General features: G+C 39.5%; 1 protein-coding gene across 1 annotated transcript in view; it reads left to right on the top strand.

Moving 5' to 3' along the window:
* Positions 1 to 25,982, top strand: part of DOCK4 (dedicator of cytokinesis 4) — a 300,819-nt gene that overhangs the window by 252,431 nt on the left and 22,406 nt on the right. Inside the window, exons 39-49 of the mRNA XM_066591773.1 lie at positions 49 to 190; positions 2,327 to 2,493; positions 5,668 to 5,754; positions 8,827 to 9,003; positions 9,475 to 9,558; positions 11,066 to 11,185; positions 11,497 to 11,618; positions 14,093 to 14,213; positions 18,962 to 19,043; positions 22,302 to 22,411; positions 25,181 to 25,253. Of these exons, the coding sequence (XP_066447870.1) occupies positions 49 to 190; positions 2,327 to 2,493; positions 5,668 to 5,754; positions 8,827 to 9,003; positions 9,475 to 9,558; positions 11,066 to 11,185; positions 11,497 to 11,618; positions 14,093 to 14,213; positions 18,962 to 19,043; positions 22,302 to 22,411; positions 25,181 to 25,253 (1,285 nt within the window). The remainder of the gene's footprint in view (positions 1 to 48; positions 191 to 2,326; positions 2,494 to 5,667; positions 5,755 to 8,826; positions 9,004 to 9,474; positions 9,559 to 11,065; positions 11,186 to 11,496; positions 11,619 to 14,092; positions 14,214 to 18,961; positions 19,044 to 22,301; positions 22,412 to 25,180; positions 25,254 to 25,982) is intronic.

Below are 25,982 nucleotides of genomic sequence, written 5' to 3'. Positions count from 1 at the left end.
TGATAAATCAAACTGAAACAGTAATGAACTAACTTCTCTCATAAACAGAACAAAGAATTTGTTTGTCGAGGCCATGACTACGAGAGACTGGAAGCTTTCCAGCAACGCATGCTTACAGAATTCCCACATGCCATTGCAATGCAGCATGCCAACCAGCCTGATGAAACTATCTTCCAGGCAGAAGCACAGTGTATCCTTATAACAGTATGAATATAAAAGTCAAAAAAGGCACATCAGGCTGCATACATGCTCCATCATCTTCCAAATGTAATTGTGTCCTATGGTTTTATGACCTGACTTCCATCAATAACAGTTTGAAAGGTTTAAAATGACTTCACTGTAAGTAGAATATACATTTTTTCATTCAATGCACAAGCCCTGAGAAGTTCTTATTTCAATAAATGTATATATCTTAGGCCGATCTTACACGACTGGATAAGAATCACGGATTCTGCAAGCGTTTGATCCTTGGTGATACGTGAATCAATCAAATGCACCGGATTACACAGTTAGCGGGTTAGAATTGCATAATCTCACTTGCAGAAAATAGAACGCAGCATGTTCTATTTTACCACGGATATCCGCGACATAGAACCCATTGTTCTCTATAGACTTGTATATACCCGCAGCCAACATGCAATTCCGTTGCATATGGGCGGCAGGTACGATAGCACGGGAAGTGTAAACTAAAAAAAAACGTGTACTCTGCATGACCGCCTGCCTGAGTACGTGGTCATACGCAGTACATTCGGTGGCTATATGGAGGGTCACAGCCGGGTTTACACTTGGAATCCACTGAGAGAGGCCCGCAGCAGATTCTGTAGACAGCCATATGAGCCCAGCCTTAATTTTATGCATAAACAAATGGCTTTTGCAAGATTGTACCATATTCTGTAGAATTAATTTGTAGCTTCCTTGTAACAAAGGTCACTGCTTTTCTGTATCAATGAAAGTCTACAATTTTCCATTTTTTCAGCAACCTTACTTCCACCTTATGTGCAAATGATATTTCTAATTTCACCAAAAAAAAGGCAAATTTAAGCCTTGTTTCACACGGGCTACAAATTGCACGATTTTATAGCGATGCGATATCACTACAAAACGCATATATGTGAAGCCCATGGTTTCACTGACGCTACAAAATTGTGTGTGCACAGCAGCAATATCACATCACTTTTGTAGCAGTGATATCGCGGTTGCCCATGTGAAAGAGGCCTTACAAGAATGTTTGCTGGTTTACTTTGTGCTTGCTTTACTGTCGCAGTGTTTATTAGTATTGAATTACTATTTTTCATTGTCGTTTATTAATCCATAGACACATCAGGTATTTGGGAGATGGTAGGGAGGAAGTAAAGACGAGAGACAGAACATGCTGCAGATTAAGCATATAGCATTCTTCAATAACACACCTTGGGGCAGTGACGGCGCTTAGATCTTGCCGTAAAATGTAACCAAATTTGACACATTTCTGGAAAATATCACTTCACATTTTCAACTGATTTATAAAGCAAATACAAAGCATAATCCACTGTGCCTCACTTCACCGGGGGGTTGGTTTAATGAAGAAAGGATGCTACATTAGCAGGAACAGGCCTGGCTTAAATGCAACAGCGTATACCAGTACTTTGGCGCCAACTAAATCAACAATAGGTAGCAAATAGTTAAGTCTCTAAAGCTGTGCCAGATTTATCATCCATGATCCTCTGTGATAAATTTGAAACATTTGTATCCTAGCTGGTCTGAGTTTAGACAGGATTATTAATATTTCTCTTTTTTGTCACATTATGAGGGGACTTTAATATCGCCAATGCACCAGATACCTTGCACAAAAGAAAAGAAGCAAATATTTCTGCATTGCTATGTTACGCAAAAATTTGTGACTTTTTTGATTTTTACTCCAGACTCACCACTTTTTTAAAAGTGGGTGGGGCTTACTTAAGTGGGCGAGGCCGCCATGGTTCACCACAATTACTATAATGTATGCCAGAAAACTGGAATAAATTATAGATTAAATATATGCTAGCACATAGCTAACAGATTTTTTTTCTAATTTGGTGCAGTTATGGCCATAGATACACTTACTATATTAATAGGTGTAAAACTCGCACTCACATACTGAGATGCAAGTTTTCACATTGAAATCAATGGGAAACACTTCCGATCCTCACACGAGAAGATGGGAACTCCTTTGGTATATTGCACATTCACGAGTGCGATATCGGCCCGATATCGCACTTGCCCATGTGTGTAGGTAGCCTGAAGACATTTTTCTCAAATGTATGTTTACTGTTGTTCCATCTGGATCAAGCCTTAACTCTGTGCCTAGATTTACAGATTTATGCTGTTACTCCTATTCCTGAAAGTCAAGAGGTTCTGCAGAGAGAGGGTATTCCTGATAATATCAAAAGCTTCTACAAAGTGAATCACATTTGGAGGTTCCGGTATGACAGACCTTTCCATAAGGGCACAAAGGACAAGGAAAATGAATTTAAGGTAAAACTTCGTTCTGCAAACTGTGCTCCAGTCTTCTGGTACATGCAATCCTGCTAAGCAGTGTACTGTATCTTTAAGAGTTTGTGCAGAGTGCAAAGGAGGTCACATTTTCTTTACACATTTCCTATTTCTGCTTTGTAACACAAGGAATTTTGTGTTAGCAGAAATAACTACTTTGCATTTGAATATTCCCAGCACAGAGAAAGAGAGAAAGCTTTCAATTACATCTAGACGTTTATCATCCGGATGAAAATGGGGAAGTGGATCCCTTGAAAAGACTTTTGTCCTCTGGAGATTTTTCAGAGCTAAAGATAGGTTCCTATTTGACAGGACGGTTTCACAGGACTCTGCATACAATTTAGTGTAAGGCTGACATTGTACCGTGTGTCCTAAAGCTTATCTACATAATATGCACACATATATATACAGTGCGTGAGTATACATATATACTGCAGCAATGATTAAATCCACTGACAGGTGAAATGAATAAGACTAATTATCATGTTACAATGGCTCCTGTCAAGGGTTGGTATGTATTAGGCACTGGATGACTGCATCACAGCAATTCGCAAAATAAACAGGCCTTGTGGGCTATGTGATGTGTATTAGTTAGTAACTACCAAAAGTAGTCCAAGGAAGGACAACTCATGGGTGCCCAAGTATCATTGATGCATGTGAAGAGCAAAGGTTAGACCACCTAGTCCAATTCCACAAAATAGCTACTGTCACACAAATTGCTACAGAAGGTACTGCTGGCAATGATAGGTAGCAGAATCCCAGCCTTCTGCATATGGGGCTTCGTAGCTTCATGCCTTTAGAAGTCTTGTCAGCACAAGGGTTACCTGTACATTATAAGACATTTCTTATTCCAGGGGTTTTCCGGGACATAAAAAAAAGCTAAAGGGCTTAAAATCACCTAAAAGTGAAATACTTTCCTATTTCCCGTCGCTCCCAGTCCAGTTTTGCAGCCCCAGTCCCCGACGCAAAGAACCCGGAAGAAGCAGCAGGCAGTCACGTGTCTTACATTGTGCATGTGACCTCTTAGCCACTCACAGGCTTTAGTGGTTATAGAAGAATCACCACTGAAGTCTGTGATGGGGAGCGGCCGGGATAGGTGAGCATTGCATTTTATCTCATATTAAGCCCTTTGAACCTTTTTTAAATGTCCCTGAAAACCCTTTTAAGGTATACATCTCAGTGGTGCAGAGAATGAAACCACCAGTCTAATTACCCAGTAAGCAGAGACCAAAATTAAGCATTACCATTAATATCTTTCTTGACTTCAATTTAGAGATCATTGTGCAGTCCCCTTTCCTCAAACTACTGAAATGGGGATTAGCATTTACAGAAGTGTCCTGTCCTGAGCATTTAATAGTTGTGTTATGCAAATGGGTAGATTGAATTTACTATACGCTGATGACAGGCAAAAACAGGCTGTCTGTGCATGGTTAACGAGGAGAAATGCAAGATCCATCTGGGCAAGAAAAGTGAAAAAAAATCACATACAGAATGGGAGGAATTGAGCTAAGCAGCAGCACATGTGAAAAAGACTTGAGTATACTAATGGGTTACAGAAAAAGCATGACGAAACAATGTGATGTAGCAGCAAAAGAGGCAAACACAATTCTGGGATGTATTAAGAGAAGCATAGAGTCTAGATCACATGAGGTCATTATCCCCCTCTACTCTTCCTTAGTCAGACCTCATCTGGAGTACTGTGCTCAGTTCTGGGCACCCCACTTTAAAAAAGACATGAACAAACTAGAGCAAGTTCAGAGAAGAGTTACCAGGATGGTGAGCGGTCTGCAAATCATGTCCTATGAGGAATGGTTAAAGCCCCCTGTCCATGGTCGAGGCAGAATATCACTAGCGATATTCCACTACGGGGGAGGAGGGGGGAGCACTGACAAGTCTCCAAGATGAGCCTATCTAATAGATAGGCTCACTGCGGATAATTGCGGCAATTGCAGCATGCCATGATTTAAAACTTGCGAGTGGAGAATCGCTATGATTCTCCGCTCGTTGACGCCGGTGCTGGGATTTCCATAGTAATTCTATGGAAATCTTTACAGAGCATGATCCGCAGGTGATTTATCGCCAGCGGATCATTGCCCGTGGACATGCAGCCTAAAGGATCTAGGACTGTTTAGCTTGCAAAAGAGAAGGCTGAGAGGAGACTTAATAGCTGTCTACAAATATCTGAGGGGCTGTCACAGTGCAGACGGATCAGCCCTATTCTCATTTGTACAAGAAAAGACGGGAAGCAATGGGATGAAACTGAAAGGGAGGAGACACAGATTAGATATTAGAAAAAACTTCCTGACAGTGAGGGTGATCAATGAGAGGAACAGGTTACCACGGGAGGTGGTGAGTTCTCCTTCAATGGAAGTCTTCAAACAAAGGATGGAAAGACATGTCTGGGATGATTTAATGATCCTACACTGAGCAGGGGGTTGGACCAGATTACCGTGGAGGTTCCTTCCAACTTTACAATTCTATGATTCTATCTTTTCCTTCTGAAGAACACCCTGGCTTCGGCTTATATTCTCAGTCATGTTACAAGACAAGTTAAAAAATCAGATATTGACTTGCAGAATTGTTACCTCTTGTATTATGTGGCGCTGTAGAGATATTGTTACATCTTCTCATTCTAATAAATTTCCCACAGGACCATTCATGGCCTAACAAGTCTCCTTACACCTACTAGGTGCTCTCCCTAACGAGAAAGTTTAACTCTCCCGACCCAAAGTTTTCTTATGAGAGGTGAATGCTAGCTGAATGTAAATTTTAGTCATTCGGTATGTAGTTCTCATACCAGGTACTGGATTAGGTGTTTTTTTTAAATCTAGAAACATCAAAGTACAGTAGCATCAAAGGAACCCCAGTGCTTCAGTGATTTGTACTCCTATTATCCTTAGTACACAAACACTGCCTGGCAAAGAAATGGACCACTGGCAATTAGCAATATATTCTAGATGAAGCATTTATATAAAAAGAAAAAACGGTACTGTCAACTCCAGATTACATAATATGCAAAGTGAGAGAATAACTATTGGTGGTATGGTATTTTTTTGTACATCAGATGTTTGTTCTGCAACTGCAGTTCTGTCCTTTTAAATTATTACATACATGTTCAGTTTTAATGAAGAACCTTTTTTTCTTTTCGTTTTTAAGAGCCTCTGGGTAGAGAGAACGGCTCTAACGCTGGTGCAAAGCCTACCTGGCATCTCACGGTGGTTTGAAGTTGAAAAACGTGAAGTGGTGAGTCTGTATAATTTCTTTTTATGGTTCCTGGTGATTTATTTATAAAGAAGTTGTATCAACAGGGAATTAGTCACCCCACAGGATCGCCACCTTTCCTCCACCTAGGTGGGTGGTCGCGCTTCAATGACCCATATCTAGACCAGAGTAGGTGCTAAAACTCAGGAAGTTCATTTTATTTTGGCAGCAAATAACACTCTTCGCAATGTTGTTTAGTCACAGTGCACACATGCATTAACAACCGAAATCCTAGCCATCTGGCTACTAACTCGCATAGCGTGCTCTCCTATCTAATACAGTGGCCTAGCGCCAGTATACGTCACAACAATGTCCAACAGTGTACCCAACCAGGGTGTCAGTCTCGGGGCGTCCTTTCCGGTCTAAGTCATGGCCGTACCACAGCCTGGTCTGCCACAGATCTCAGGCGTTTAGCTTCCTCCCAGCTTCTCTCCCAGGGAGTAGCTCTAGTAGCAGCCCTGTGGCTCAGTGTGTCTGGAGGTTTTATCTCCTGCTGACACACCCATACAGCTGTCCCTGCCGATTAGCACACAGAATGCCTGTTTTACAGCCCCCTGCAGGTGATTCTGTGCACTGCCTTGCCACACAGTATAAAATATTCTCGTAGAAATTACTTAGTTTATTACTTGAATAAAAGGTGGCTGTAAAGTAAATATGTGCCACTATGTAAATACTTGCCATACGAACATTACAAATTAAATTTTTGACAAACACCATTGTAGACAGTGGTATCCGTTGAGCACCATTCATGTCTCACTAGATAAGCACTGCATGGCAAACAAATGTGGTAGATCTATTTCCAGCTTGCATTTAGTTTTCTTTGTTTCTGTGGCAGAACAGAAAACATAATGCACGATACAAGTGAACATAATACCAACAAACTGCTATAGAACTGTGATACTTTTCAGAGCACCCATAATAAAATCGAGTAACTATGTAATTACATTACTTACCCTCTACTGATTATTTTTTACTACATCTAGTATAATCGAGAGCTGCATTCACAGGTCTGCAGGCATCTACCAACAGCCCTTGTTTGGTAATGTCTGTGCAGAGCTTGTCCTGGTTGAATTCATTGAATGGTCAAGTGCTGCCTGTGATTGGCTGAGCGCTGGGACCAATCACAGGCAGCGCTCAGCTGTCATTCAATGAATGGCTGAGCACTGCCTGTGATTGGCTGAGTGTTCAGCCAATCAGACACAGCCCTTTCAGCAGGCAGGAATTTTAAATCCCCGCCTGCTGAAAGAACTTCATTACAGTGCTGGGATGTCAAGCAGCTAGACGTGCCTGAGCGCCAGCAGCGGCGGACAGGTGAGCATATATATATATTTTTATTTTTTACTACAGCTAGCGATGATTTTTAGGAAAGGGCTTATATTTAAAGCCCTTCCCTGAAAATCACTGCTGACATCCTAGTGCTTTTAATGGGGCCGCTGGCAGCTGCATCCCCATTGAAATCAATGGGAGAGCTTCGCGATCCTCTGCCACAGCTGTGACAGCTGTGGCAGGGGATTCTTTACTCCCCGCGGGGAGTCCCCTTGTATAAGCCCACCCTAGGCTTATACTCGAGTCACCAAGTTTTCCCAGTTTTTTGTGGTAGACTTAGGTGCCTCGGATTGTATTCGGGCCGGCTTATAATCTAGTATATACAGTATGTCTAAAATGAACAAATAGCATAATTAAGAATGAGACACTAGTATCATTAGCAAATGTTGGCTTTATTTCTAGTACATGAGTTTACAATGAAAAATCCTCAAATGATGGAAAACTTATATGTGCAGCAAATAAAACCCATATATATTTTACTCTGTATAAGCATTCAAAGCTTGTCACTTTTCTAGCATTTCGAGAATTTCCTATGCCAGTCTTTTCTCCCAAGCCTTTACAAACAAACAAATATACAAACAAAAGCCTAGTGTCTGTGACCTTAATTTGTGGTCTGAATTTCTGGAAGTGCACAGTGAGGCTTGCTGTTGTTTCCCAGTCTATGGATAGTGATGTATAAGAGCTGTTATTAAACTATCCACTGCCAGCTGCAAGAGATTTTCTTTCCTTCCCCCCTTTTTTTGAAAAGGACACTATTTGAAGCATATATTTTGAAAGCAATGCATGCTTTGTAGTGGTTTCCCTGACCACAAGTACATGTTTATTCCTATAGCACTACGAAAAAATATTTGTCCCCTTTGACATATACTGAATGTTTTTTGAACAAAATCTGATTATGACGGGGGGACACAGAGCACAGTTTTTTAATTATTGTATTTAAGTAAGTGACATGATTCAGTCACTAATGTTAAACCAGTAACCACATGCAAAGTTTTTGTGCAACGTTTAGCAGCAACCAAATGTTTCCTGTAATATAAAATTGGTGTTTTATATGGTTGCTGAGAAGTTTTTCCCATCCTTCAGTTGCAGCACGCTATAATTCAGGCACATTGCTAGACTTTTGTTTATGATTCCTCATACAAAAAATTATGGTGATGGCCATGATCTCTAAATGGGGAAACATGCACCTTTTTCTGGATTTAGTACGGTATTAATAAATGTGTCTAAAAGTTGTTGACAGCGCCCACTCCCAGTAAACTATAACCACTTTTACATTATTTTCAAATTTCACTAGTGAAGTGTGAAAACTAGTGAAATTTGCCTTTCTAGAGCGCTATGATATAACAGGATTTAGACATTAAATAACCAGCGGGGTTGTTGAACTTGAGTCAGGTAGGAACTTTCAAAATGTTAATCCAGGGATTATTCTGACTGCCATTTCAGAGTCAGAAAGGATTTTTCCCCCCAAATGGGCTAAATTGGCTTCTGCCTCATTGGGCTTTTTTTTGCCTTCCTCTGGATCAACAAGGGGGGTTGGAAACAGGCTAAACTAGATGAACATTGTCTGCCTTCAACCTAATATACTATGTTACTAACTGGAATTTGTGGGCAATTTTGGCACTAACCATAATTTGTGACAATTTTTGGTGCAGTTTGAACCAGAACTGATGTAAACTACTTAATAAATGTGGGACAGAGCATTGTTTTACTTTCTGTACATTTTTCTAGGTGGAGATGAGTCCACTTGAAAATGCAATTGAGGTCCTAGAAAATAAGAATCTGCAGCTGAGAACTCTAATTAGTCAATGTCAGACACGGCAAATGCAAAATATAAACCCGCTGACCATGTGCCTGAATGGGGTTATTGATGCTGCGGTTAATGGAGGAGTCTCTAGGTATCAAGAGGTAAGATGGTTTACATTCATTTACAGTTTCTCAGGGTAACTTAAGATTTCCATCAGTGGTTTACACTTTGCCGGTTCAACTTTCTTACATACATACATAAATATGGACATGCTGTATATATCAAGGATGTTGTATGAATGGATTTAAATACTGCTAGGAGAAATGTAATTCTATGCATTACAAAAGGCCTCTGCCAAATCACTAATACCTTCTACCATATACACTTGTGTTCTACATGCTGCATAGCAAAAGGTTTTATTAGATCTGATTTTAATGACACCTATAAAATGAGGTTCAACTTGTGAGGACTTTAGCTTCACAGGTTTTGTATGAAAGGTACTGTATGTACTTGGTGTTCTAGGTTAGATAGACTCTTCTAGAATAATTATGTGTCTCTCTTAGTATAAGAGTTTTGGATGATGTCTACAGCTTGTGATTATAAGCAAGGCTCACAGCATTATGTTTTTATAGGCATTTTTTGTAAAGGAGTATATCTTCAACCACCCTGAGGATGGGGATAAGATCTCACGTCTGAGAGAACTAATGCTGGAACAGGTAGTGTTAAAAATAAAAGCTATTAAAATCAATGTCTGAACAAAAATATAAAATCCAAGGTGGGTGTCTGAAGAGCAAATCGAGACCCAAAAGGTTACCTGTTATATGCACCTGTATTACCTGTTTATTTATTTGGTCAGTTACCGCTTAGGCCATTGGCAAACACCGTGATTTTGATGAAGGCGTTTTGTCATGATTTTGCCGCTGTTTTCAGATGCAAGTTCCTGCCTCCGACAATAATTTAATGCACCCCATGATTCTGATTGGTAATGAGGTGTGTTAATCGCGGTAAAATAGAGCAGACAGTGCTCGAAAATCAAGCGCAAGTCCGCAAAGCTTCATTGAAATCATTGGGAGCCTTGTAGCACAATTATTGCGGTGTTCAAAACGTTGTGATAGTCGCAGTAAAAACGGATGCAATCCTGGCAGATATAGAAGAAACAAATCCCAGTGAAAATAGAAGTCTACATATATAAAAGGACAAGAAATCCGTAAAATTCCTTCATTGACTTTACTAAATATTGCTTCCTGCTCTGTTCTTAAAGGGATTGTTCAAGATTAGTAAAGAAAGTCTATCCCCAGGAATACCACACTCTTGTCTAAGGCCTGTGCCTGGTATTGCAATTTAGCCCTATTTAATGGAATGAGGATGATCTGTAATACTAGAGGCAGCTCATGGGTGACAATGGTGCTGTTTATGGAAAAGATAAATACCATATATACTCGAGTATTAGCCGACCCGAGTATAAGCCGAGTCAATAAGTTTTACCACAAAAAAACTGGTAAAACTTATTGACTCGAGTATATACTGGGTAAAAAAAAACACAATACTCACCTCCCAGCCTGAGTCTGTATCCCTGGCGTGATGGTCTCCCGACAGTGCGGCACGCTGCTTGAGAATTTTCCCCGGCTGTCATCTCCCTGCTCGACTTTGAATTCCCCGTCAGCGCTGTGTAAGTAAGCGCTGTGATTGGATTGAGCACCAGCGAATCACAACCGGCGCTCGATACACCAATCACAGCCATTTAGTGATGTCATTCACTGTATGGCTGTGAATAACCGAGCGCCGGCTGTGATTGGCTGGAACTTGATCTAATTACAGCGCTTACTTACACAGCGCTGACAGCGGGGGAATTCAAAGCGGAGGAGGGAGATGTCTGCGGAGAGAATTCTCAAGCTGCTTGCCGTACCGCTAGGGAGACCATTGCGCTGGAGACACACCAGCTGGGAGGTGAGTATTGTGGGGTTTTTTTGTTTTGTTTTTTACCTCACTCAAGTATAAGCCGAGGGGGGCTTTTTCAGCATAAAAAATCTGCTAAAAAACTAGGATTATACTCGAGTATATATGGTACATTCTGGGAATATTATAGGGTGGTCCAGAAATATAAAAAAGAAGATACCTGCAGTCAATATGTTGTTATGCCTTTGTATGGAGGATTAAAAGTGTACTCGTTATGCTAGTTGTTCATTGTACATGTTGATTGCTCAGTATTCATATATTTTTCAGGCCCAGATTTTAGAATTTGGGTTAGCTGTTCATGAGAAATTTGTGCCTCAAGATATGAGACCATTGCACAAGAAAATGGTGGACCAATTCTTTGTACTCAAATCAAGTCTAGGAATACAGGTATAGTAGCATCCGTAATACTTACATACAGTTGGTGACGTTGAAATATCAAATAGTTTGTAAATGGTGAAACCTTAAGCAACAGTGACATCTTTTGGTTAATAGGTTTAATTACTTCTCATGCTGAAAAACATCTCAGGAGGTGTCGGACAAGGTGCTACTATAGTCAGGATATGTGTGACTACAGCTTCTGTTTAACATGCTGTTATTTCTGCACTGCTGTATCTACCGTTTAGGATGTTGACTGATAGGGTCAGAATTTGGTTGAACGTTTGGAATTATTTGCTAACATCTTTTCATTGGACTATCAGGATTTCTCAGCTTGTGTACCGCCTAGTCCTGTTAATTTCCCCAATGGAAGTCCTCGCATCCCTAGAAACTCAGCACCAGCTATTATGGGTCCAGATGCTGCCCGTGTGATACCGAGACGAAGGTAGTATTAATTAATGGGATTCATGTTATTTTACTGGATGTTAAAGACTTTATAACATTAGAAGTTAAATGAAGTATTGAAATGTGTCCTATATATACAGTATATACTAAATATAGAGTATGCTGTATATATTTTATATATATATCTGTAGTGTATGAATGTCGTGTGTGTATTAAAGAAGTCTACTGAGTGGGAAATGTCTAAAGGTGCTTTTAGACGGAACGATGATCATTAAAAAAATCGTTCAAACGAGCAAAAACGAACTATAATCATTCTGTCTAAACACGCGCCAACGACTAACGACAAGCACTCGATTTTCTCTCGCAGTTCACTTTATGCAGGCATAACAATTATCGTTGGCACATTCAACTATCATTCGATTTAAACAGTCGTTCTCATTCACTTATACAGCAAATATGGAAGACTGAGCGATTCGGAACGATTTCGCGTTTCAACGCATCAGCAATGTATTAGCCTGTCTAAACAGGCTGCACGAGCGAACGAGCGAACTCTGATGTCATTCGCTCGTTCAAACGATAAATTGGCTCATCTAAATTGTCCTAAGCCGCAATCCCTGCCCTCAGTTACATCCCCACAATCAACCCTGGTCAAGGCTTAAGATATTAACTGTGCTCTTAGCTCGGTGTCAAGGCCTTGAATTATGGCACACCTGCCACCTATAATACTGCACACTTATCTTCTCTACGGTCCTACACTACTATATACTTCAGTCTTTAACCCCTTCATGACCAGAGGTGTTTTGGACATTCATGCGCAAAGCAAAATTTCACCTTTTGGAATGTTGTATCCTAAAGGTGATTATTTTTTCAGGTTCTTAGTCTACCCTAAAATGTATTGTTCTTCTATTTTCCGGGACACATAGAGCTTCCTTATTTAAAATTGGAGTAGGTGTTAATTAATTTTTGTAGGTTTTTTTTTAGGAAAAAAATGAAGGCTTTTTTCCCCCTCATTTTGTCACTGTGTTTTAAGGCAGTTTGTTCAATTATTAATATTTACCACAAAAATGAATCCTCTAGTTCTCCAGTGTATAACTACTTCACATATGTGTACATTGTATAATGTGTGAAGTTGCTAAACAAAAGCCTACTGTCTCCCTCCCTGAGCTCGAGCTGCAGCCTCTGTACATGGATGAAAACCGCCCATGTACAAAAATATTTTTAGTGTGCAAGATTGGAGAGGTGACACTTTTTATGGGGAGGACGACTTTTATTTATTTACTTTTTAAATTTTTTAAAATGGTTTTTCAGATTTTATTTATACTGTTTATTTAATTTTTTTATTACGTTGTACTTTTCTTATTTTTTACTGTGGGGACACAGGTTAGCAGGCAGCACATTTTCTATGTATTCCCTGCTTTCCCCATATACAAACCACTGATAACAGTGACCTAATGGTAACAGCCCATTAGATCACAGACATACAGAAAGAATGCACATCCTCTCTGCATGCCTGTAAACCCCGGTATGCAGAAGGAATCCCTGTGATTGTTCTCAGTAAGAGAAACCAGGTAATCTTGTAGATATGATAGCTTTTACTGGCTAACAAAAATACATGATGTTATTACGAGTTTTCGGGTTCTTCTTATCGACCCTTCATCAGGCTGGTATAATATCTACAAGATTACTTGGTTTCTCTTACTGAGAACAATCACACTTTACTCTACAGGCTAATACTGTACCAAACCTTTTTTTTCATATTACCTAATGAAGGATTCCTTGTGATGTCAGTAATGACAGGGATTCCCTAGCAACCACCCAAATGTGGAAGCAGTGCTCCTTGTTCAAGGGTTCAGGTCAGATTTCAGGTCAGGTCCCATGCTGCAGGAAGCCCCACCATCGGCAGATCCCTGCAGCACAGGAGGAATCAGCTGTCACTGTAACATCAGGAGTAGGTCTTGATGTTACTTACTGTGTCAGTTGATCACTTCTATGCTGCAGGGACCCGCCAATTGCTTCGTTACTGCTGCGTGGGATGGATTAAACTAACAGCCTTCCCTATCAAAGCCTAAAATGTGTGTGTGTTATGTAGGTGAGCATTAGAACATATACAGTAGTCGACAATAAGCCCATGAAAGTTCTCATTCTGTCAATATGCAGTTTTCTCTATTTTATCTAATATTACATAGTTATAATTGAACCTTATGGACTTTGTTGTTTAGTAAAAACATAAATGGTCAGCACGGTTCTTGGTGTATTGTAATGCTGTTACACCTTTGGTAGTGGGTGTTTGGATAGGGACATGACAAGAAAGTATTCCATCTATGTACACATAGAATTCCTTCTAGGCTAATTGATTGGGTAGGATTATATGGCCACACCCACAGCACCTTTACATGCTAAAGTACCATGCATGCCATGTGATCTTGTTAGATGCCATTAGACGTCTGTTAGTAGTGACAATACTATTAGATTTACATATTCCTTATATTTCCATTTGTTTTATTTGGTGAACAGCCCACTGAGTTACCCAGCGGTAAACAGATACTCTTCATCCTCCCTCTCCTCTCAAGCTTCTGCTGAAGTTAGTAATTTGACGGGACAATCGGAGAGCTCTGATGAAGTGTTTCACATGCAGGTGGGTAAAGTCTTGAAAATTAACATGTAATCCAGATCTAACAATGATTGGATGGGTTCAAAAGACTGCCATCCATTGTTGAAATATATTAATAATGATCTAATATTAAACAGCTGTTAGTGATAGGACATTATCTGATTGGCTGCATTGTATTACATGCCAGAAGACCTGAGCACTTCTTTTATGACTCTATGGTGTATTTCTGTCTAATTCAGAGCCTTGGAAGTAGATGGCATGACATGCATGCTATGCCAAGGTCCTTGTGGCTTAAGTGCACGTCTGTCTCTGATGCCGCTTAGTATGCAGGTGCCATTGATCTGTTTACTAGCAGATTGCTAGCATGCAAGCCTAGTGTGTTTTACAGGCTGATCTAACAGTGCTACCAATCACTAATGACCTAAATAAAGAAATGTGAGGCAAGATCATAATTGTTTTTCACTTTGCACTACTTGCATTTGGATTTTTTTACTTATTGACATCAATACTAGAAATCCAATCACAAGTACTTATTGATTACTTTATTAGCTGTGTTGTTTTTTTGGGGGGTGGGGGGTAATTTCTGGGTCCTGTAGTAGGAAGGGAGTAGATCGTGTTTGGTAGATGTGAAGACTCACTGGACTACTTGAACTACGCTGTTCATAGCCCATGGTTCTTTTCATTTGTTATCATATTGTGTGTATTTTCTCTTTATTAAACTAACTTGTGGAGTTCTTATATATCATAGACATAAATTAACAAAATTATTGATATGACAGATACATTTATCCTGTACAATAGGATCCACAGGGCACAGTATAGGGTGCATAACGTATTTTTTGTTGCACTCTGTCTTCAAGCATCCTCTCTAGGACACGTTGACATGTTGCGTGGTCTGACCCATGATTTGTAAAGAGGAAGAACAACGGTTTCATCATGTTCTCCTGTAACTCTCTTGATTCATGCCATCCTGGTTGCCTTTACAGTAGCTGCCTGACACAGCTTGCACCAGTTCAGTTTGCAGTTAACAAAAATCCCCAGTCCTTTTCCCTGTCACTATTTTCCAGTGATTTAGTATGTAATGGAAACATATATTTCCTCTGCCCATGTACATAACTTTACATTTATCAGTGTTAAACCTCATTTGTCACTTTTTGTCTAAGCCAACAACTTATCCAGATCAATTTTCAATGAACTCAGAAAGAGGGTAGGAAGAATCCAATGGATGGATGTTCTTAAGGACAGAAATGTCCAAGAAGGTTGGGAAAGAAATGAGATTCTAAAAAGCACAATCGTTAACAATCCCTAAAAGAAGTAAGAATGGGAAGCATTTAAAGAGACCAGGACGGATGAACACAGAACTTGCACACATGTTAGAAAGGAAGAAAAATATATTTCTCAAATGAAAAGAGGGGGGAATACCCAAAGAAGAATATAATGTGGTCTGCAGTAACTGTAGGGCAAGTGTCAGAAAAGCTAAAGTTGACAATGAATTGAGGCTTGCAACAGAGGCCAAAAGCAATAAAAAAGGATTTGGGGGGGGGGGGGTATGTCAAAAGCATAACTTTCTAATGTTAAAAACGCAACGCAGCAAGAACGCAAGTTGCCGTTTTTACGGTTTTAGTGCGTTGTGTTTTTAACATTAGAAAGTTCCATTGACAATTGGAAAAAAAAAACGCAGCAAATTTGCAGTGGAAAAAAACGCTAGTGGGTAGTCACCCTTATATGGCTAATTTTATTGAGATACTCCAGGACAGCATCTCTTAGAAACCCCTTAAACATTTTACCCACAATAGAAGTTAAACTTACCAGCCTATTGTTTCTGGGTTCACTTTTTGATCCTTTTTTGTTTAATGGCACCATATTTGCTATGGGCCAATCCAGTGGAATAGACCCCATTGCTATGGAGTTCTTAAATATAACAAACAATGGTCTATTTATAACATTGCTTAATCCTCTTAGTAGCCAGGAGTGTATGCCACCAGGACCTGGTGAAATAATTACTTAATTCCCTTAGAACCCAAGGATGTATGCCATAAGGATCTGGTGATTTGTCTATTTTATTCTTTTTAAGGTGGCTGTGCACCTCTTCCTGGTTATGGTTGCTGAAATGTCATGGGAGTTTGCTTTATCACTCTGCATTTCACCTGACATTCCATTTTTCTCTGTGAATACACTGGAGAAATAACTATTAAAAAGATTTGCCTAATCCTCATTACCCTCTACAATTTTTCCTCATTACTTTGTAATGGACCAAAACTTTCAGTTGTAATAGTTTTATTATTTATATAAATGAAGAACATTTTGGGGTGAGTTTTACTAACTTTGGCACTGAGTCTCTGTGTCTCCCCCATTTGCTGCTTTTATTTTCTTTTTACATAATTTTTTCTTTATAACTTTTTAGTGCTTTTTCACTGCCTTCTTGTTTTAGTCATTTAAATGCTTTCTTTTTGCTGTTTATTTGCCCCCTTTACATCTTTATTTAGCCACATTAGTTTTTTTTTATTAATGTTTTTATTGAACAATCAAGATACATATCTCACAGTATATCAAATTCTAGGTTTTCATCTGAATTAATACGTGGCTATTCTCTTGATACACATTTTATACATTTTCTAACAATCAAAGTAACCAAAAGGACGAACAGAGAACACATTAGTTATTTTACCTTATCCTAACTCTTGGTATGTACCACTCACAGTGAATATTGAAGATTTTTTTTATTGTCTGCAGTCTTATTTGGAGGACATTGTCCCATTTAATAAGGTTAAGGGCATCTCTAAGCTGATCGAACTTTGCCTTCTTAAAGTCCGGTATTTTTGTGGCTTTAAAAAAAACTCCCCATTGAAAGACAAATGGAAATTTATTATACTATTTCACTATATCCTAGGTGCCCCCTAACGTGCACCACTGTTATTTTGTAGGGCCTGTTGGTTAATATTAAGTCCAAAAGGGGCGTCCCTTTAGTTGCGTCTTACGCAAGTTGGGAAAGGTAGTTACAGTATCTTTAGTTGTTGACGGAAACACTTTTCCTTTTTCAGAGACAGTTTTGCAGTTTATATCTGGATAGTTGAAGTCCTCAATTTGCCTTAGTGATAGATTTTTAGTGGACTCTGTTATATTTGGAGTCTTATAGCAAACCCCTATGTGGATTTTATTATTGTTTTTCCCTCCATGAATCTCTACCCATAGAGACTCCCCATGTTCTTTTCCTTCAGATATATTTTCCCTCTTTCCATTGAGATGTAACTCATTCTACTGGAATAAAATATTAAAAAGTGGTATGGACAGAAAGAAATTTGATTATAATACATTTAAAGTCTGTATATTTGCAGAGAATGAATCTAGCTTATGCTTTATCTCTGTGTTTTAGCATAGTGAACCTTTTCAATACTTTCTACAGCTAAGAAAGGATAAAACCCTGCCCTCCATGGTTAATAGTTGCTATAGAAACAGGCTGTGATTCTCTTACGATTTGCCTGTTTCCCACCTCAAATGTTCCATATTACTATTACTAAAAATGTTTCTTCTGACCCCAAGTATTCAGTGTCAAAGTTGCATTTTGAGCAAAGTGAAGCATGTAACACCAAATCCATATCTACTTCTCAGGCTTGATGACCTTTCACCAGGAATCCACAGTTTAGTAAACTTGTGTTATGGCTGCAAAGAAGTATCGTGTTTTCCCGGAAATAAGACCCTGTCTTGTATTAGTTTTTGCCCCAGAGGAAGCACAGTGTCTTATACTCAGGGGGATGGGGGGGGGGGGTTCTTATACTCACCTAGCAGTCACCTTCTGTTTCCCTCCCGCTGGCTTCCAGCACTCCAGCAGGCTTCTGTGTAGTCATCAACACCGACAGAGCATCTCTTGCTGGTGATGGAGCTTGAATATCCCACTTCCAGCAAGCGATTAGTCTGATTAGTTCACGAGCATTGCCTCTGCCAATCAAAGCCGGCACTCAGTGAACCAATCACAGCCATTCAATAATGTCATTCAATGAATGGCTATGATTGGTTCATCAAGCGCCGGCTCTGTTTGGATGAGGCGGCGCTCGTGAACCAATCAGACCAGTCGCTTGCTGGACGCGGGGTATTCAAGCCCCATCACTAGCAAGAGATGCTCTGTCTGCATTGAGGACTGCACGGAAGCCTGCCGGAGTACCGGTGACCAGCGGGAGGGACCCGTATGACACCTGCTAGGTGAGTATTGCTTTTTTTTCCGCATAGTGTACCTAGGACTTATATTTCAAGCTCACCCCCCCCCCAAAAAAAAATCGAGGTAGATCTTATTTTCAGGGAAACACGGTAGTAGATGAAAAGAGAGATAGTAGCCTATAATAGACTACTGTATATTGAAGAGGTATTCGGGGACGTGAAAAAAAGTTATACGGGTTTAAAGTGAAATTGGATGCCCCGCAACCCAGCGGCTCCCCATCCAGTGCTGCAGCCCCGGTCACGTGCCATTCATTGTGCACATGACTATTCAGCCACTCGCATGCTTCAGCGATGATTCTTTCATGGCTGCTGGAGTCTTTGAGTGGCTTAGTGGTAATGTGCACAATGAATGGCACGTGACCACCTGCCACTTCTTCCAGGTTTCATGTGACAGGCACCGGTGCTGTAGCTCTGGACAGGGAGCCACTGGGATAGGTGAGTATTCAATTTTTCTTTAAGCTGGTATAATTTTCTTAATGTCCTAGACAACCCCTTTGTGGACAGCTTCCTAAAAGATGTTTTCTTAGTTTAGTAATGTACTGATTTTTCTTCTCTTTCAGCCAAGTCCTTCTACCTCAAGTTTGAGTTCTACACATTCCGCCTCTCCAAATGTGACAAGTTCTGCCCCCTCAAGTGCCAGAGGTATTTTGCAATTAAGATTACATAGAATAAAAGGTCGTTTAAGGACCGTTTCTAACTAGAAAGAAAAGTAAATACATCACAAGTAAAAGTTCAACAAGTCTTTATTATTCATTATTTAATTACCAGTGCCTATGGATAAACAGATTAAAAAATAAATAAACTCGCTCCTATTAAATACTCCGTTAAGTAGTGATGGTACATTCTAATCTATTATGCTTTTTCTATATCTCTCTAGGCAAAAGATAGGCTCTTGATACTGGGGCAATAACCTGACTCCTATTTATTTTATCATAAAAAACTAGCACATTGACGCATTTCTGGGATGCAGCCCCTTCCTCGGAATAGTAGAATAGCACGCAAATAAATGTGATATATAAAAGGGGTGTAATGACAAAGAAAATGTATTGGAAATAGTAGAGGAAGAACAAAACCATAATCAGAGATTAAAAATATAGTCAATATCAAATAGGACCATGAGACAGATAAATGTAAAAAAGTACATAAAAAGGGAGTACATAATAATGCTAGTAAAATGATTAATAATTGATAACAGACATTTCAGTAAGTCAGGTGCATACAATTTCATAGTACAATTTTATAAAATTAAGAACTAAAATTTATAAAAGTAAAAATGTTAGCTGCACAATACTCACATATATCAGAAGAGGATTATAGCTAATAAAAGCAAAAAATGGAAAATTGCTCAGGGACTCCAGAGAACCACGGTGAGAGCTATTATCCACAAATGGAGAAAACTTGAAACACTGGTGAGCCTTTCCAGGAGTGGCTGGACCACCAAAATTTCATTAAGAATGCATTGCCGACTCATCTAGGAAATCCTTAAAGACGACAGATGAATCTAAAAAACTGTAGATCACACTTAGTTAAGATTAATGTACATATTAATACTATAAGAAATAGACTGGGCAAAAAAGGTATTAATGGGAGAGTTGCAGGATTTTAACCCACTGCTGACCACCAAAAAGTATAGACAAGCTCTTCTCACACTTGCCACACACCCCCACACCCCCGCCCCGTCCACACACACACACAAACACACACATACACATTCATATACACACACACATACACACAAGATATCTGGCATAGTATACTCTGAAACTTTTTGGAAGTCGTGAGTCCAATTATACCTGGTAAAAAGCTAACATCATTTTTCCTAATTAGATCCTCATAGCAGCAATGCAATATAGTGGTAGTAGGATGGTGATCTGCGGCTGCTTTTCTTCTGCAGGACCTAGACAACATGTCATAAGCAATGGAACCATGAATTCTGCTCTCTATCAGAAAGTTCTGAAGGAGAATCTCCGTCCATCAGTTTGTGACTTAAGGCTCAAGTGCAGTTTTATTACGTAGCATGGCAGTGTTCCAAATCCTAGAAGGAAGTTCTCCTCTAACTAGCTTAAAAGAAACAAAATTTTGTTGTACCCCTTTATGTCACGGTCATTTTCCTTTTCAAAAAAATAATAACTCTGTTGTTTTTCCATCAACATGGCTGTCTAAGAGCTTGTTTTTGCGTGACAAGTTGTATTTTTCAATGGAGCTATCTATGTAAAGTACCATATAATATACAGAAAAACTTTTAAATAATTTCTAATTGGAGTGAAATGGTAAAAAATATTAAATTTCATAATCTTTGTGGGGGGGGGGATGTTTTTATGGCGTACATACTGCTGCAAAAATAACATGATAACTTTTATTATAAGGCTCAGTATGATTACAGTGTTACCAAATATATAACTTTTTTTTACTCTACTACTTTTAAAAAATAGAATATATATATATAATTTCAAAATATATTCTGTCACCATCTTCTGACTACCATAACTTTTTTATCTTTCCATTAATAGGGTTGTGTGAGGGTACATTTTTGCAGAACATCCTGTAATTTCTATTGGTACCATTTTGGAGTACATGCGACTTTTTGATCGATTTTTATTAAACTTTTTCTTGATGACAGGGTTACCAAAATAGCTCAATTCTGGCACAGTGTATTTTTTTCAGTTGCTGTTCATCATGCAGGATAACTTTTACATCATTTTTATAGCTTTGACTTTTACAGATGCAACAATACGAAAAATGGTTTTGCTTGGTATTTTTCTTTTGATTTTTTACGATGAATACAGAAAAAGGGGGGAAGGCTATTGACCTTTAGTATCCTTTATTTTTTATAATAAAAATGTTTCATTTTTTAAATTTTTTTTCCCTCTAGTCCCCATTAAGGACTTGAACTTGTAATTGTTCGATTACTCTTGGTTATAATGCAATACCATAGTATTGCATTATACTGCAGTCTGGCTTGATAAGCAATCAGTGATGGCATCCCTGGGGGCCTTCAGAAGTCCCCCGTCTGCCATGGCAATCGAACAGCACCTTGCGATCTTATTATAGGGAAGGGGGCGGCATTCGGGACACTTGAACTCATATCACAGCATTGAAATGCTGTTGTCAGATTTAACTATGGCAATTATAGGCTTAAACAGTTGCGATCAGCGTGAGCACTTTTTGCGGATGTTGTCCGCTGGAATCCTGTATGTAGTGGAATCTGCTCTAAGTCCCACTCCTTACAAACCCAACGCTGGGGGGCCTAAATATGTATGCTGAAAAACGTCAAGGGGTTAAAATTTAAAAATTCATACTCGAAAACCCATTAATGGGGTTGTGCCAGAATCCTTAAATATGTACAACATATAAACTTGATTTATACAATAGGTCATTTCATGACGGCACATTCCCTTTAACAACCAGTAATTGCTGATGTTACTGTTCCTGTAGGGATTGTCATCCAGCTTCCATAAATTCCTTATAATTTGTAATCTGTCTAGTTGTGTGAGTCACGTCCACAAATCCTTTTGCATAATCAAGCGGACTTGTCGTTCAGGATGCAAGGATAGCTGAGTGAAAATCTTGGCATGTCTTCCCACTAACAGATAAGGCTATGTAGTGGTCAAGAATTTTAACAATTTTTCACAATTGGACAGCTCAAATCTGGTCTTTTTTCATATGGAAATGGTTGTTTTTGGTTACATTCTTTCGTAGTCCTTGCTTGTTAATGATGGTCATTATGTAACACTATTCTGATTATGATTCTATTCAGTTTTTCACACTTTTTGCAATTTTTATTTACAAAGTACAGGTAAAGTTGACATGGATTCTGTAGTTAATTGTATCTCCCATTTTCTGAAAGATTGTATTTTTCTTTACTACACAGCCGTACTTACTACTCTGTCTTCTGTTTAGCTTCTCCTCTGTTATCTGACAAACACAAGCATTCCAGAGAAACTTCCTGCCTATCCCCAAGAGAGAGACCCTGCAGTGCCATATTTCCAATCCCAGCAGAACCACCCCAGGTAGCCAGCCTGTCAGTCAGCTGACAGTATGTGTGCTCTGTTATAGATAAAGGGAAATAGATATCTGGATACAGAATGATATAGCACATGTATCTGTGTGTATAGACCAGTTACTGGTTAGCAGCAGTATCTACTGATCTACTTATTGATTTATCTACTATTGTGTGTATATCATATTTATTGACATTTAGCCTTATGTGTAAAGTACCTGTAACTGGTTTACTTGGTGGTTGATGAAATACTGCTATTTTGTTTGACTAAAAGGTCAATACTGCTGAGGTACAGCGATGTGCTCTCCTTACTAAGTAGCTAATCTTTTGTAGGAAAATCTACAAGCTATGTTTTTCTCAATACCTTCTTATTTTAATTGTTTCCTGGGTAGTTGCCTGGTTACCTCTTGCTAAGAAATTAGAAGAAGTTAATCCCCCCCCCTACCCCATCTCCCCTTGCAATCAGGCTAGAACGTTCTGTGAATATTTGAAAATTGTACATATAATAATGTACTTAAAATGTAAATAGTGTGACATTCTAAACATGGTTTTACAGATTCTGAAATCATAATATGCTTAATAATACATAATTAAGAAAGTTACGAGGGAGTCTAGTCAATTTCTTTTCATTGGAGATTTTATAGAGGTAGAAGGAAAACACATCTCAAATTATAGTAAGCTTCCATCGTCTCAATAGGAACGCATTTCAGTAGCTAATCGTTAAAAAGGAAATATAAGCACCATAAACTAAGTTGTGATGCTTTTAGTTTAGGTGACAGGGAGTTTGGGGAGCTGTGTTTCATACTCATCCAGTCCCTTGTTCCTGCAGTGTCCCCTGGCAAAGTTCGCACCTGCCAGCAGCTTGACTTTTTTCTGCACACGCATTTTCCATTAATCTCTATGGGAGTTGCATGCGCAGAAAGAGTCAAACTGCTGGCGTGCACTGACTTTGCTAGGGGACTCTGCAGGAACAAGGGACCGGATGTGTATGAAACACAGCTCCCCAAACTCCCTGTCACCTAAACCAAAAGCATCACAACTTAGTTTATGGTGCTTATAGTTGCAGACAGGTTCCCTTTAAAGCAGGGTTGTCCAACCTGCGGTCCAGGATAGCTATGAATGTGGGCCAACACAAAATTGTAAACTTATTTAAACATTATGCTCATCCCGGAGGGGTAAGGGGGCCTGTACAGGCTGAATCTAGAGGAAGCAAGGCCACAGGCGATACCTGGCAACTTCAGATTGGACAGACAGGCCCGTACTGATGGTGAGGCAGTGGGCAGCACTTGTAGCTCTGTGACTGTCTGACTCACCCAGTCACTGCTGGTCCAGCTGGCAACCTACGGCGGCGATTCTCCTTCCTGTCCTTTCAAGTTCTGTCTGCTTTTATCCAGCTTTTATTAAGGTGAGGACAAGTGAATGTTTTCTCATCATGGCCAGCCAATGCTGTGTGTCCCTCCCCGTTGTCCAAAACGGCCTCATGGCTGTGGACTGCATGTGAGCGTGAACAGGTTTCTGTGTCCAGGCTTGCATGAAGAAGCAGGCACTGACTGCAGTCTGGAGGCCATATGGCCTGGCGGTGTGGGTTATTTGGAAGTTGATAAGGGTTGTTTGGAGGCACAGTGGAGAATGATGAGGGTTGTTTGCGGGCACAGTAGAGGATGATGAGGGTTGTTTGGTGGCACAGTAGAGGATGATGAGGGTTGTTTGGGGGCACAGTAAAGGACAATGAGGGTTTTTTGAGGACTGCTCAGGATGTTGGGGGTTGTTTGAAAGAAGATGGGGGTTGTGAGGAGGACTGTGAAGGATGATGAGAGATTGGAGGCACGGACATTTTTTTTCCTTGTTCATCAGTTTTCGTTAGTGTTTGTGTATTTAATGTGTGGCCCAAGACAACTCTTCTTCTTCTAGTGTGGCTTGGAGACGGCAAAAGGTTCAACACCCCTGCTTTAAAGCATCAGCCACTCACTGTACAGTCTTCTGTTAGTGAGTCTGTTGTTGTGTGGATCAGACACATAAAGAATGACTTTTGTACTTCCACAGTGTCAAAATGATTACAGAAAAGAAAACACATCACGTCAGATCATACATTTCTATCGATGGAAATCCAATGATGTGTCAGTGTTCAAAATTAAGAATTTTATAAAATGGTAATTTTTTCAGTTAGGGCATTTGAGTCTTCATTGCCAATACTTGCTAAATCCCTCACACCCTAAGCATCCTTGCACAGTAGTTGGACTGTGGGAGAAGAAAGCATGACACATTTTCTGCTGTATGCTAAAAATAATAGTCAACTGCAACAGTGTAGAAACTATACTGTAATATTAACTACAGGGAGCACAAAGCTTCTATAGTGGGCAATGAGAGACTACATTCAGCCACTATGTGGTCAGCGGATTTGCATTTTTGCTTTCCTATAAATATAAAGAAGTGATAGTTACGCATTAACACTAACGAGCAACATACAAAATAAGTATACCTTGTAGAAAGTTGAAGAAATTCCAATGTTTGTTTTCTTTTCATTTTTTCACAAGACTGGTGTATATATTAATCAGGTAACATATACAGTTTAATTAAATCGTGATGCTATCATCTCATGATGAAAACTGGTCATGGAAGTCAAAGGAATAACATGGCTGAAAAGAGAAACACAGCCCTGAACTGTGTTTGATTGAACAAAAACCAAGAAATGTCACTGATTTTGCTAGCTATAGGTGGCAGCAGACCAATGTTATATATACACTAAACATTTTTATGTTCATTGTATCAATATTTGTAGAGGGCACTTTTTAATCACATTGGAGAAAACACTTTGCCTCGGAGTGACCCAAACCTCTCAGCACCAGATAAAGGTATGTTACCCCACTGAAAAATAGTTACCAAAAGTACACAACTGATTGTTTAGTGGAAAATTATATAGTTGTTCCAGTCTATAAAGTGTTTTTTCTTCTAGAATTATGGGATTGAGGAAGCTGAATGCACACATCTGTGCTTCCTAATCTGTAAATACCAGAACATATGTTTTTACATGCTGCCTTGTCTCTTGCTAACAGTTCTACTGTTTGCTAAAGTTTATCTACACGGGGCAATTATCATTTACATAAATGTTGGAAACAGTGAATTCCGGCTATAGTCGTCCTGTATACACTCGGCCACCGACAGGGCACTTGTTGGAGTCGCTTGTTTTTAGCTCACCTAAATTCAAGCGACTATCAGCCCAAGTAAACAGGCAATTGTTCGTCTATGAACAATTGCCTGTGTGCAGTGAATAGAGGCGGGTGCTGGATGAGATTTCCAGCACGCTTTGCCTCAATTCCCTGTATGACTATATCTTCTATGTAAAAGCACATGTATGATAGTTGGTAGGACTGGTATTGGGTGCTTGTGTGTCCAACAGTCTTCCCACATAAAGGAACCTTTAGGCGCAAGCAGTTGAATTGATCTTTACGTTACATAGTAACATAAGGCTGAAGAAAGACATATGTCCATCCTGTTCAGCCTATTATCTTCCAAGGTTGGTCTAGAGAAAGGCAAAAATCGCCATGAAGTAGAAGGTCATTTCTCCTCATGTTAGGGTAAAA

The sequence above is a fragment of the Eleutherodactylus coqui genome, chromosome 2 (genome assembly GCF_035609145.1).
Source record: "Eleutherodactylus coqui strain aEleCoq1 chromosome 2, aEleCoq1.hap1, whole genome shotgun sequence".
Lineage (NCBI taxonomy): Eukaryota > Metazoa > Chordata > Amphibia > Anura > Eleutherodactylidae > Eleutherodactylus > Eleutherodactylus coqui.
This window is presented reverse-complemented; position numbering and strand designations above follow the sequence as displayed.